This window comes from Dendropsophus ebraccatus, chromosome 6 (genome assembly GCF_027789765.1).
Source record: "Dendropsophus ebraccatus isolate aDenEbr1 chromosome 6, aDenEbr1.pat, whole genome shotgun sequence".
Classification (NCBI taxonomy): Eukaryota; Metazoa; Chordata; class Amphibia; order Anura; family Hylidae; genus Dendropsophus; species Dendropsophus ebraccatus.
This window is the reverse complement of record NC_091459.1, coordinates 150,530,526-150,543,556: the sequence shown is the minus strand read 5'-3', so window position 1 is coordinate 150,543,556 and position 13,031 is coordinate 150,530,526. Positions and strand designations below refer to the sequence as shown.

Below are 13,031 nucleotides of genomic sequence, written 5' to 3'. Positions count from 1 at the left end.
GCAGGACAAAGAAAGATGAGAGAAATTAGGGCCATTGAGTTTGTAAAGAAGATTTTAGGGGACAACTTAGTTACTACATAAAGATAAAGAAATGGTCAGGAGAGAGGTCTGCCTGTGACCATCTATTCCCCGAACTTAAACTGATGACAACAACTCAGTTTGCATCTCTGAGCATATTGACTCACTGTGTCCATAATATGTAGAGATTCTTTGGTGATTGATATTGTGCCGAGGGACTGGTGCAAGGCAAACATAGTGTCAAGCTTCAAAAAGGGCTCTAGGTCTTTCCAAGGTATGCAGAAGGTAATAATATAAGTGATAGCCAACATGGTTGTACCAAGGACAGAACTTGTCACACAAACCTGACTTGTTTTTGTAAAGAAGTGACTAGAAGCTTGGATGAGGGAAAGCTGTGGACATAGTGGTCTTTGCCCCTACATCTCATAGAGTCCTTTAAATTAAGGCCTGTGGGTTTGTAACATTTAGTTTGTAGCTGGAGTTAAAAAATAGCTCGTTTCGGCCTACTTTTATATCGTTTTTATTAATGATATAGAGGATGGGGGTGGTAGTATGGATTCTTTCCAGATGACACTAAGCTTTGTTGTACGTGACAACCTGTAAAAGTACGGAATAAGATACAAGGCGATCTGAATACACTGGCATTCATCAGACAATTGAGGTTCTATGTGGATAAAAGACATCTGTACCATAAGTACTAAGAATCTGTAGAGCAGTCTCTTCAGGAGCCACCACAGCCAAGACACCTAAGGGCCTTGCAACAGGTTCAGAGATATATATATATCTTAGTAGTATTAGCGTGAATGTAGAAGTATAGTGTTAGTGTCTATGGTTGTATATATCCTCTCCCTTTCATCAATTTTCTCATCTCCTTGGTTTAACTTGATAGACACGTGTCCGTTCCCAGCCTTACTTACCATTATACAATGACCCTGGAGGCAACATAACATTCCCCCACCTCTAGAAGGGAATCATCAATTACTTTGGCCCCACAATCCCAGAAACATTATATACAGCTAAGACAAGACATGGTAGAAAACACTGCCATGTCTCACTACAAATACAGTATCCTTTTAACAGGATAACTCAGAGGAACGTTACCTGACCACAACCTCTCCATTATAGTGAATGGGAAGTTTTTATTATGAAGATGAGTCAGAGATTATTGTGTGAAGTATTGCAGTGACTAAACCTTTGCAGTCATTGGTTAGTGTGGACATTAGCGGTGGTCATTCTGGGAGAATTCACATGTCATTGATAACATTCACTTATATTGGTGATAAATCTCCTTTTGTAAACATTTACGAGTCAGTATCAAAGGAGGAAAGAAGGCAAAACCATCTCGAGTGATTAAAACAAGCCATTTTATACAATTAGATAACAAAGATGGTAACAACTCACCATATTGCCAATTGGCATGTAATCTTGCTAATTTATCTTAAAATGTAAAAGCACCCTAAAGCTGGGCTTAATGTCAATAAAACGTATGAATTACATATGGGGGCCTCCAACATTGTTCTAACCTCAGATGTCGGGGGAGAGGAGGATTAGAAGCTCGATTCCAATTTCGCTCCTCAGAACCATTACCGGATCTCAGAATCTTGGTCACTTCCTGTGTGCAGTGCCAAAACATTCACCAAGATGATCGCCAGGTTCTGAGAGACTGCAAACATCCTGGAGTTTATACCCAATCCTATAACAGATTATTGGAGTTTATCATTGATCGAGCATCTATATTAACAAGTCTGTGAAGTAACCGGGAAGAATATTTATGTTCCCCTAAAGTTACAGAAATCCTACAATCCTGGAGAAACTACTTACATGTGGGTGATGTTCCTCAGAGCGGCTTATAGTCTTCTTATAGTCAGGGACATTGATGATTATAGTTTTATTATCATGGACTATCCCGCTCCCATCTGCAGCCCTACAGCCACCCCTGTATACATGTTTATATATAGGCAGACACATGTGCATCTTCCCCATGTATGTGTCAGCTCCTGTGAGGCCCCAGGACTCAGCGGACACTGGTAGAATTAGTGGTGTCAGTCCCCCCGAGGCTCAGGATGTTCTCAGTCAGTCGCTCACTGATTACAGGTTGTGTCTGAATTACAGGCTCTCTGTCCCTCATGGAGGGAGATAATAAGACGTAATATAAGGTCAGGATGGAATCTCCCCATACACTATACCAGGGGATGGGCACAGGTGAGGACGCTCTCCTGACTCCTCAGTTGTCACCTGGGCCTCCCCACACCTCAGCTGTATCTGTATTTACGGGGAATTGTGTTCTGATCACTTGTGGCCTCATTCTTTTTTTTTTTTTTTTAATTCTAAATTTTATTTAGATTTTCACAATTTACAGTAAAAAGAAAACATTGAACATTTGGCGTCCTCGCGGGCACCAAGGCACTTATACAACTGAAAACAACAGAAATGCTAACAAATATATATATATAAAAAAAAAATATAGGCCCCTGACCAGGAAAACGGGCCAAGCAAGGCAAGCCACGGCTCCCATACGAAGCGAGCTTTTACCATCAGTAAGGGTAGGGAGTGAGCTAGCGCTCCACACTAGAGCAGGGGGGAGGATGAGGAGAGGAGAAGGAGAGGGCGGAAGAGATGAGAGTGGAGAGAGTACAGGTGAGGGGATGGGAGGGGGGGGGCAGGTAGCTCCTCACTGGGCCAATAGAGATTTGTATTCGGCGGTGTCGGTGAACTGATCCCAGTAAAACCAGGTCCGGTAGAAGCGGGAATTCCGGTCTTGCAGCTGGGCAGTGAGATTCTCCATTCGTTTGATCTCCTCTACTTTCCGGATCCACATGGAGAGACTGGGTGGGCTGGGTTGGCGCCATAAAGCAGGAACGCAGGCCCGAGCAGCGTTGATCAGGTGTCGGAGAACTGAGAGACGGTAGCTTCTGAGTGGAATGTCGGACAGATGCAGGAGGAACAATGTAGGAGAGAAAGGGAGCTGGCGGTCAGTGAAGGTGGAAGTAATACGCCACACTTTCCTCCAGAAGGGAGTTAATTTGGGACAACTCCAAAAAATATGCAAAAGGGATCCTTCTCCGCCGCAGTTCCTCCAGCATTGTGGGGACACGTCAGGGAAGAATCGATGTAAGCGAGTAGGCACCTAGTACCACCGAGAAAGTAGCTTATACCCGGCTTCCTGATGACGCGAGGCGATCGACACTTGTGGCCTCATTCTATGTCCCCTGCTTCGTGTCTCTAAAGATCAGAGAAAATAATATGTCCAAACCCACCGAATCCAGGGCTCCTGAGTACAATTACTTATGTCTAGACTAATGCCTTCTTCTAGATGAAGGATTGGATTTTTGCTGGATATTGAAGAAGCAGTGGACTTTTTCATCTCCTCCCCTGCTGCAGGCTGATATGTACACTTACCATTAACAATCAGTTTCCACCGGTGCAGCTTCCTTCCAGTGGTACGGCACTGTTCGGGTCCTGCTGATGCCCACGTGACCTCTTCTCACTAGCTGTGGGCCAGCCAGTGGACGGAGGTCAGACTCTTTAATTCTCTGCTGCTTTAAGCTGATAACTTGATGAGATTCTCGGCCCCTGATATTTAGAACCCATATATCCTCACTAACTGTATATTGACTCAAATGCAATGGTAGCTGAGGAAGTTGGATGCAGTCCTGGAAAACATAGACACAGCCTATAGGACTCTCTAGAGCTGTACCCGACTTTGTCGGCCACCAGTATTCAAACGCAGAGCGATTGCATTCGAGCCACATTCATCTCTAGTAACCACCCGACAACACATTAGATGGCGGGCTCTGAAACACTGCAATAGCATTTTTTTTTTTTTTTACTCAGGAAATATCAGACCCTTGAGCTGAAATTTATCAAAGACTCACAAGGTGTGAGGTCCTTGTTTTGGAGCCACAGCAATATATGATTTACCATATCAGAATTTGACCAAAAATGTTACAGTTTGCATTTAGGGATCAACGTGCTAACCACATAGAATGTGGCCTCCACTGGTTATTACAGTCTAACATGCTTAAAACTTGTGTTGCCTCCGAAGCACTCGCGTCTGTTCTTCTCCGGCCTCACAATAATGATGTAACATTTGGGGAGGAAGATGCAACCCAGGAGTCCAGCACTGGAGACCAAAATAGCAAATACCTGGACGGCAACAGTATATTTACCACTGGTGCTCAGATAGGCCGGGATGAAGGAGATCCAGACACAGCAGAAGATCAGCATGCTGAAGGTGATCAGTTTGGCCTCGTTGTAGCTGCCTGGAAGGTTCCTTGCCAGAAAGGCCACAAAGAAACTAATGGTGGCCAAGAAGCCCATGAACCCTAAAGTCATGTAGAAGAATAACTTATGTCCCTCATTACACTCAAATATTATCTTATGGTTTTCTATCTGAGTGTTCAGTACCGGGAAAGGGGGAGACTTGTAAAGCCAAACAGAACAGATTAGAATCTGAAGCCCGGAGCAGATTCCCACAACGTGACGTGGGATTATAGGACCCAACCATCTCCTCAGAGGACTGTTCAGTCTGGTGGCTTTAAATGCCAGGATTACCATGATAGTCTTAGCCAGGACTGAGGAGATGCTGATGGAGAAGACCACACTGAAGAAGGTCTGTCTCAGGAGGCAGGTAACCGTAGATGGCTGACCGATGAAGACCAAGCAGCAGAGGAAGCAGAGAATTAGGGACGTCAGTAAGATGTAGCTGAGCTCCCGGTTGGTGGCTTTGATGATTGGCGTGTCTTTGAATCTAATGAAAGTCAGTAGAATGGATAAACCTAGTAAAGAGGACACGGAAGCCATCGACACCAGAATATGTCCCAGTGGTTCTTGATAGGACAAAAATTCTATGGTTTTTGGGATACATCTGTCTTGATCTTCATTCGACCACTGGTCTTGGGGACATCTGAAGCACTTGACTGCATCTAAACAGCAAAGCCCGTGTTAGTTATGGCATATGTAGATTAGCTGGAGTTTGAAAATAGTTTTCTATAAAGTTAGCTGTGTTGTCATTATTGGTTTTGTGTTCTGTCACACTGTAAGGGCCCTATTGCATGGAGCGATAGTCTGCCGAATCAGGCCGAATTAGCAGATTATAGATTCTTGCAATAAAGGTAACAATCAGCATATGAAAACGATTATCACTTGTTCATCACATTTAATTGTACCTAAAAATTGCCTGGCTGCCAGCGAAGTGGGCAAATGGCTGATGACAGTGTAAAGAAAATAGTAAACTTTATACATACCTTTCCATGCTTCCCCATTTTCTTCTTGCTTTTGCCTCCAGTCACCGCTGGAACTTCTGAGCTGGCCTCTGAAATAACAGACTGCTCAGCCAATCACTGACCAAGATAGGACAGTGCCGTGGCCAGTGACTGGCTGAGCAGCTTCTCACTTTAGAGACCTGCTCAGAAGTTCCAGTGGCGGTCACAGAGAGCGGGCAGAAAGAAGCAAGAAGGACACCAGGAAGCTTGGACAGATATGTATAACATTTATTATTTTATACTTCAGGCGAGGGCTGCACAGACATCGATAATGATGTCTGTGCAGCCCTTGTGGCACGATTATCAAGCCCTGTAAAAGGCTCTAGCAGATCACGCTCACTTCCACAAGTCGTCAAACTGTACTATGGTCCTAAGGCTCCCGACATTGCTGGATCTGAGATGTGCATCAAAGACACAATAGTCAGTACCCTACTCTGTGCGTACAAAGGACAAGTATCCTAACCAGCTGTCTAAGGGTGCATTCCTGGCTTGGATAATATTGGTTACTTACTTGACTTATGTGATAGCTTCCTCCTATTGGTAGCACTAGAAATGAAAACCATCCTTAGGAAAAGAGCCAGTTTGTCCACCAAAGGAATAGTTCTGCCTGGTGGCCTATTTTTTCCATTAAATATGAATATATATCTGCGATGGAGTCATGTGTCCAAATGTTCTACAGCCTGGCGTCTTGTATCTAGATTGCAATGGTACTAGTAATTGGGGCAGCATATTATTGTCATTGTTGTTGAGGACAGAGGGAGGGGGGGGGAGTTATTCTCCATGAGTGATGACCTTCCTTATATACAGTAGTTTAGAAATGTGATTGTTCTGGTTTACTTCATCTAATGTTACAAGCAGAATCGGCTTATTGCAACAATCATGGTCTTGTTAAATAGAATTTGGGCCCAAATATATGTATCACATGAGTCAAAAGAAAGATGTGTTTAGTAGCAGAGTCCTAAAATGTTATAATTCCATTAGAGATCAGTGCCGTTCATGTCTTCACGTATAGCCACTAGGGGGCGGCATAAGCGAATACAATATATGTAACCTGCCCAACAATAATAATAATAATGCTTTTATTTGTATAGCGCACACAGATTCTGCAGCACTTTACATAGTTTTTGCCAATTATTGCTCCCTGTCCCCAATAGGGATCACAATCTAAATTCACCTATTTGTATGTTTTGGGAGAAAACCGGAGTACCCAGAGGAAACCCACGCAAACACGGAGAGAACCTACAAACTCTTTGCCCTTGGTGGTATTTGAACCCAGGACCCCAGCGCTGCAAGGCTACAGTTCTAACCACTAAGTCACCATGCTGCCCACTGCCCAACAAGTGGCTCTTAATGTATTATAGTACATGTGCTCCACTATCACCTGTATCTACACTGAATGGCCACTGTATTAGATACCCCCATCGAGCAGAGTGCTGGATCTTCTTTGTCCTTCAGATCTGCAGCACTTTGATGTGGCTTAGATCAGGTGATGGATTTGCTCTACAGAATGATCTGTCAATGTAGGCAGAATCGCTCCTCACAGTACTCACCACAAGTAAAGCCCCTATTACACAGGCTGACATTAAAAGAGCAAGCGAGCGCCGACCTGTCAGGTCAGCTATCACCTGCTCCTTGTTCCCTGCTCGCTGTTGGCGCTATTACATGGACCAACAGCATGAGTGGGCTGCCCGGACAGAGATTGGAGATATTGGCGATCTGCTGCCGCTCCTAGAACACGGAGTGACAGCCAGCAGACCAAAGCATTGAAAGACAACGATCTGTCGGCTGACCGTTGCCTACTAACACTACCTATTACACCAAGCAGCGATAATCGTCCAAATACGTCTGATAATTGCTTGGTGTAATAGAGCCTTTAATGGCGGTCCTGACATGCTCTAAACAACCCATTATACAAACATCCAGAGATACTCTTCAGGGCCGAGATCTGTGGGCTGTGAAGCATAGGGATCAAGGAAAACTCTTGTTATGATACTGGAGCTAATCCACTTCTATACAACCTTGTAGATCACGCTACCATGAAGTAATGAACTTGGTCAGCCATAATGCTTAGCCTGACTGGCTAAACATCCATCCACCGGTATCGGAGTGGTCGGAGGGCACCAAGAAAACATTCCCCCCACTACACTTCCTCCACCAGCCTGAACTATTCACACGTGTCCAGGAGTCTATATTTCTCTGTAGAGTTTTGGATCCATCTGACCAGTTGATGTTTCTCCACTGATACAATTTTCACTGGTTTGCTTCCTGAAGTATGGCCTTTCCTTCTCCCATTTAGTGGCAACTTGTATGTTCAGAGATGTTTGTGTTTTCGGCTACAGTTTCCTGCTCTGATCCTCCTCTGGCCCCTGTAGAAGATGAGTTGTTTCTGTCTGCAGGATCGTTTTTTGCTGGATGTTCTTCCTCATACTTGAAATACTCATCCAATATATAGTGGATTAACACGGAAACTGATCCAAAGAGATCGAATGATGAAAGGGCAGGGGTCTCTAGTGAAGTGGTCATTCAGTGTATGTCATAAGGAAGGTTTGTGTGCCCAGAGATTGTAAACTTTACATGTAACTACTTACCTGTACTGTTAGATATCTCTCCAGCTGAGCACGGGACACAGTCAAAACAGCAGGGTGGTTGTCCTCGTCTGGTGACCCTCCTGGAGCCGGGGCCACAGCTATTACTGCACACGGACTCTGGGACCTGAGTATAGAGAGAGCAGTGAGATGTAGAGAAAACCTTGGTAACCCACACAAGAAGAGATGAGCAAGCTGCATCCATCAAAACCACATTTAGTTTGAACGTCGCAAGAACTTTGTGTGTTGACCTGATCCTTGGGCGGTTTGTTTTTACCAAGCCTGCTAAAATGGCATTGGTGGAAAGAAGAATGAACAAGAGTCACATGCAACGGCTGTTTCATCCAATCAGGAGGAAGTATAGAGGGGATGTCAGAACCTCAGTAAAAGGCAATGCGGGAGGTGAGAGTAGATTTCAGGACAATCGTAGATACAGAAGTCATGGTGGAGATACAGGTGTGAGGAGAAGATAGGAGAGGGGCACACCCAATGGTTGTAGATACAGCAGCCATGGTGGAGATACAGGTGTCAGGAAAAGATAGGAGAGGAGCACACCCAATGGTTGTAGATACAGCAGCCATGGTGGAGATACAGGTGTGAGGAGAAGATCTTTGTGACAATGGTGATAGAAACATAGATAGAAGAAACATAGAAGATTGTCAGCAGAAACTGGGATAGACAGGTAAGTAATGCTATATACTTCTGCAAAAGTTAAAATTTTTTTACCTCTACCTGGAGTTCCCCTTTAATGGCTCTACGATGTACTAAGTATGTCACTGTTCCTTCAGGGGTTCATTATAGTACCTATAGCCATGTATGTTACCATAACCATCGCCTCATCACAGCTCACAAGTACCTAGATAGTAGGTGACTTAACTGTTCTACACTAGTTGTAGGCTACTGGTAAAGATGGAGTTTAAGTTTTGCAAACCAGGTGATCACAACTTTGGAAAAGTTTGCTCTTTTAAAGTCACAAGTGTCTTCAGTAAGGCTTATGTGAGCTTGTGTTACAGCCTGGCCTTATCGCAGCGTTTGGTCTACACAGAAGGCTGTGGTAATATAGAGCCTTATGTACAGAGCTGGAGAGGTTCACAAAGATACTACAATATGTTAACTTCCAGATCTAAAAAATAACCCTGCTCCCTGGTCTGCTACAGCTTCTATCCCAGATCGTGCCAGGACCGTAACATTTTACGTAACCATCAGATATTCTGGAGATAATGGTAGGAGATCCATTGGGAAGGACTGTACCCTGTATTATGCATTGATGAATAAATATCATATTGACTCTGAAGTGGGCCGAGTATAATGTATACACAGATAGAAATATCCTATAAACATCAGATGTCACTGCTCACATCTATTGATTATCCATAAATCCTACCTGGGAGAACTTGTCATTCCAAAGAATCTGGCTGCGATTGATGAGAACAGTATGGCCTGTTACAGCCCCGGGAGTGAATGACCCCACCGTCACTAGGTGGAAGTGTCCATTAAGGATCTGGATGGTCACAATGTCATGTAATGCAGGAACATCTCCGTTGGCATCAAAAGTTATGATATCTTCAGAATGAGCCTGAAATGGCGTCTTCTTCAAAGACCGTAGAACCTGTTGATCCATGAAAAGTTTATACAAGATCACAGTGACCGTCCTGAGGTTCGAGAAGGTTGTGAATATTGATACAAATTAGCTTTTTCTGCAACTGTTTTGTCAGATTTGTTGTGTATGTGACTACATGTAGGCTGGATCTTCTCAATATTGGGTCAATGGAGTAATCCCATCATTAGATGGCAGGGTCAGTGTCTGATCATCTAGGGTGAATTAATTACCGTCGTTGGTCATTGTAGAATTACATTTCAACGATGGTTAAAGATGGCCTGTATGAGTCTACTGTCGAAAATATGATCAGTCTTGATAGATTTCAGCCGTTGTTTCATAAAGCATATATATATGTATGTGTCTATGGGTATGTGTATACTGCTTATGGCTGTCCGTTTGCCACTTTGCACAAGCCCACTCTGTTGGTTTCTTTTTTTATATCGCAAACTTTGTTAGCAGTGTATCTCTCCATGCTGATGACTAATGGAATGGAATAGCCGTATCAGTGACTGTTCTTGTGCCTGTTAACTCTCAGCAATTGGTCTTTGTAGGTGTTCCACTTTTACTTGTAAAGGTCAATAATCTGCCTTAGGACCAATGAGGTGCCTATACACCTTATACTAAAGTTTGCTAAACGCACTGCCATCGCCGAGTTTGGCCGACGACAAAAGGGATATGGAGGCCTTCCGGCTACCAACAACAGATGCTGTCAGTGGAGAGAGATAGAGAGGTCATGCATGATAGATTTTTGCCTCTGTGTGACTCTTCTGCACAGATCATACATCACTTTATAACATAAGTGTTACCTTCCATGGCTGTATACTGGTGACATTACCACATGGCTGGTGATTTTCCCTTGATGGGCACTGGAGTAATGCATGAAGGGCATGAGCATAGGCATATACAGCCAGGTAGGCATGGTAAGTGAGGCTCAGGTCAAAAGTCTCAAGTAAAGAAGGTATCATCGTCTTCAGATCTTCATCCTCGCTACAGAGCGGCCCCTGGGTGTCAGCATGTGTTGTGTTTTTGATGAATTCTCCATTTTCCCAGTTGCAGTTAAAAGCAGTTTTCCAAAATGGCTTTATAAGGGGATGTGAGTGGTTCAAGGAAGGGTGTAAGCTTTGTAGGAATGTCTCAAATCCTGGAATCTGCCCCGTTTTTGACATTAACCCTATGGTCCCATTTAGGACCTTCCAAGCTTTTTTGGAGAAGAGCCCAGGTGTTATTGTAAATGATGCGGAGGAAATGAAGATCTTCCCAGTCACTCCCTCATCATACATGGCATCAAGGAGAAACTTCATGTGGGCTTCGGTGCTGTGCAGAATGATGATGTTTACAGAGCTTTCCCTTATAACATCCACCACCCTTAGGACTTGCCTCTTTGAGTAGCTCAGGTGGATCTTTTCAGCAAAGGCGACGCAGCTTCCACTTTTCTCTACTTCAGTTCTTATCGCTTGCCCACCAAGCTCTCCTACTTCATTGTCTACAATCACCATCCCCACCCAAGTCCAACCAAACTGGCCGATCAGCTGAGAAATAGCAATATGCTGAAACATGTTATTGGATATTGTGCGGAAGAAAGATGGGAAGTTCACTTTATCACTCAGTGCTGAAGTGGTGGCTCCATAACTGATCTGCAAGAAATGTTACAACCAGAGTATTAAATTTTGGTTAAATAGGCCGTGCCTAATTGGATGCTTGCACATGACTATGGAGGGTACTAAATTTTTTATATGCTGAACACTGCCCAACTTTACAAAAGTTACATAACTTATAGATGATGAGTAGGTACTCTACAGGGATGCAGCCTCTTTGCGCTACCCTTTTGTCTCATATTCCTGCTGCCTCTACGTTCTAGCCTGGTGGTCTTCCGATAGCCTCTACCCTTGTGTCTTGGTCTTTCTGCAGCCTATACGCTCTATCCTGGTGTCTCGATCTACCTTTAACTTTTATATTCTATACTGCTGTGTTTGTGAAACTCCATGTTAGAGCACAAAGTAGTGGGTGTAAAATAGTTCAAGCTTGGTTAAGGGGAAATGTCTTATAGATTGTTATGTAAGGTTTATTATTTTTTAATATATATAGACATGACATATGTGCCTTTCATACACATAGACTGTAACAGTAAAAGTCTCCAAAACTAAGGACAAAAAGACTTTACAGAAATATTTGTGTTACCTGTGGGTAAGAGTGAACCCCCAAGATTCGAGCTATAGGAAGAGACAGAGCTGAGAGCTTATCTCCAATGATCCCGGCCATAACTGAGGTCTTGCGGCAGTCATAACAGGGGACGGGGTTTCCAGTACCGGACATCAGGGACATTGCCCCTCCGATATTCCGCAGCTCTGACATACAAGAGTGGACAAGACTAAAGCCGATAGTGACGTTAGGCAGAAGGTCCGGGGAATTGTTTATTTCATTGATTGCAAATATAAGGCCAAGAACATCCCTGTAATATCGAATGTGGAACCTGTAGAAGACACCAAGATAAAGGATGAATAGTTTACATACTGATATCTGTATCCCCTGTGTGACTGATGGACCTACCCATAATATTCTAGATGAATAGGAATTCAGTCAGTGTTGAAGAGTTTGTTTAGGAAACCTTTACTTAGTCTATAGATCTTGTGTTTTAGTTCATCACCACTTTCAAAAACTCTGCTGTGAATTAAAACACTGTTGTTGTTTCGCACAGCTGAGGGCTTGTTATCATGTATCAGGGATAAGGGATATCTTAATCTCATTTCTTGAAGAGGCTTGGTGTAGTGCTCTGGCACACTGAAAACCAATGGGCCTGATCTTTCTCTCCTCCAAGAACAACTTTCAACATCTCTCTTACCCATTACAGGTCACAGGCTGAGGCCAATTGTGGAAACTTGGCTGTGGGAAATCATATCCAGAATAGACCAGGAAGACCCCCCCAATGAGAACATCTCCGGGCTGGGTGAAGGGATCCATCTCCCACCCCAGCAGTCTGCAGCTTGGGTCTTGCTCTATGGAGAGCGGTAAGGACAAAAGGATGAGTAGAAGTCTGATCATTGCCATCATGATTATAAAATGGAGTTTTCAGGAGGTGGAAGGAATGTCATGAGCCATTAAATATACAGCATGTAGTGCCCATCCTATCTATGATGACAAGTCAAGATCTGATTCCTCCAGTGTCCAGTCAATAGGGATCTTCTCACATCTCTGCCAGCATTGAAGTCAATATAAAGCAAGCACAGATCGTGAGGCGGAAGGAATGAAGCAATGGATGGACTGTAGGACAAAGAAAGATGAGACGAATTAGGGCTATTGAATTTCAAAACATGATGTTTTGGGGATGACTCAGTACATGTAGTGGTCAGGAGAGAGGTCTGCCTGTGACCATCTATTCCCCAAACTGTAACTATTTGCAACAACTCAATAACAATTAGCATCTCCGAGCGTATCAACTCAATATCTGTGTCTATAATTTGTAGAGATTTTTTGGTGAATGATATTGTGCTGAGGGACTGGTGCAAGGCAAATGTAGTGTTCAGCTTTAACAAGGGCTTTAAGTCTTTCCAAGGCATGTAGGGGGTA

The 13,031-nt window shown here is 43.7% G+C and overlaps 1 protein-coding gene across 1 annotated transcript; it reads right to left on the bottom strand.

Moving 5' to 3' along the window:
* Positions 1–2,689: 2,689 nt before the first annotated feature.
* Positions 2,690–12,425, bottom strand: LOC138795370 (extracellular calcium-sensing receptor-like). The gene is made up of 7 exons (XM_069974355.1): positions 12,307–12,425; positions 11,646–11,937; positions 10,274–11,101; positions 9,252–9,476; positions 7,871–7,994; positions 4,028–4,943; positions 2,690–2,930 (listed from the first exon to the last, which is right to left on the bottom strand). The coding sequence occupies exons 1-7, from the start codon at positions 12,423–12,425 to the stop codon at positions 2,690–2,692; spliced, it is 2,745 nt and encodes a 914-aa protein (XP_069830456.1).
* Positions 12,426–13,031: the final 606 nt, after the last annotated feature.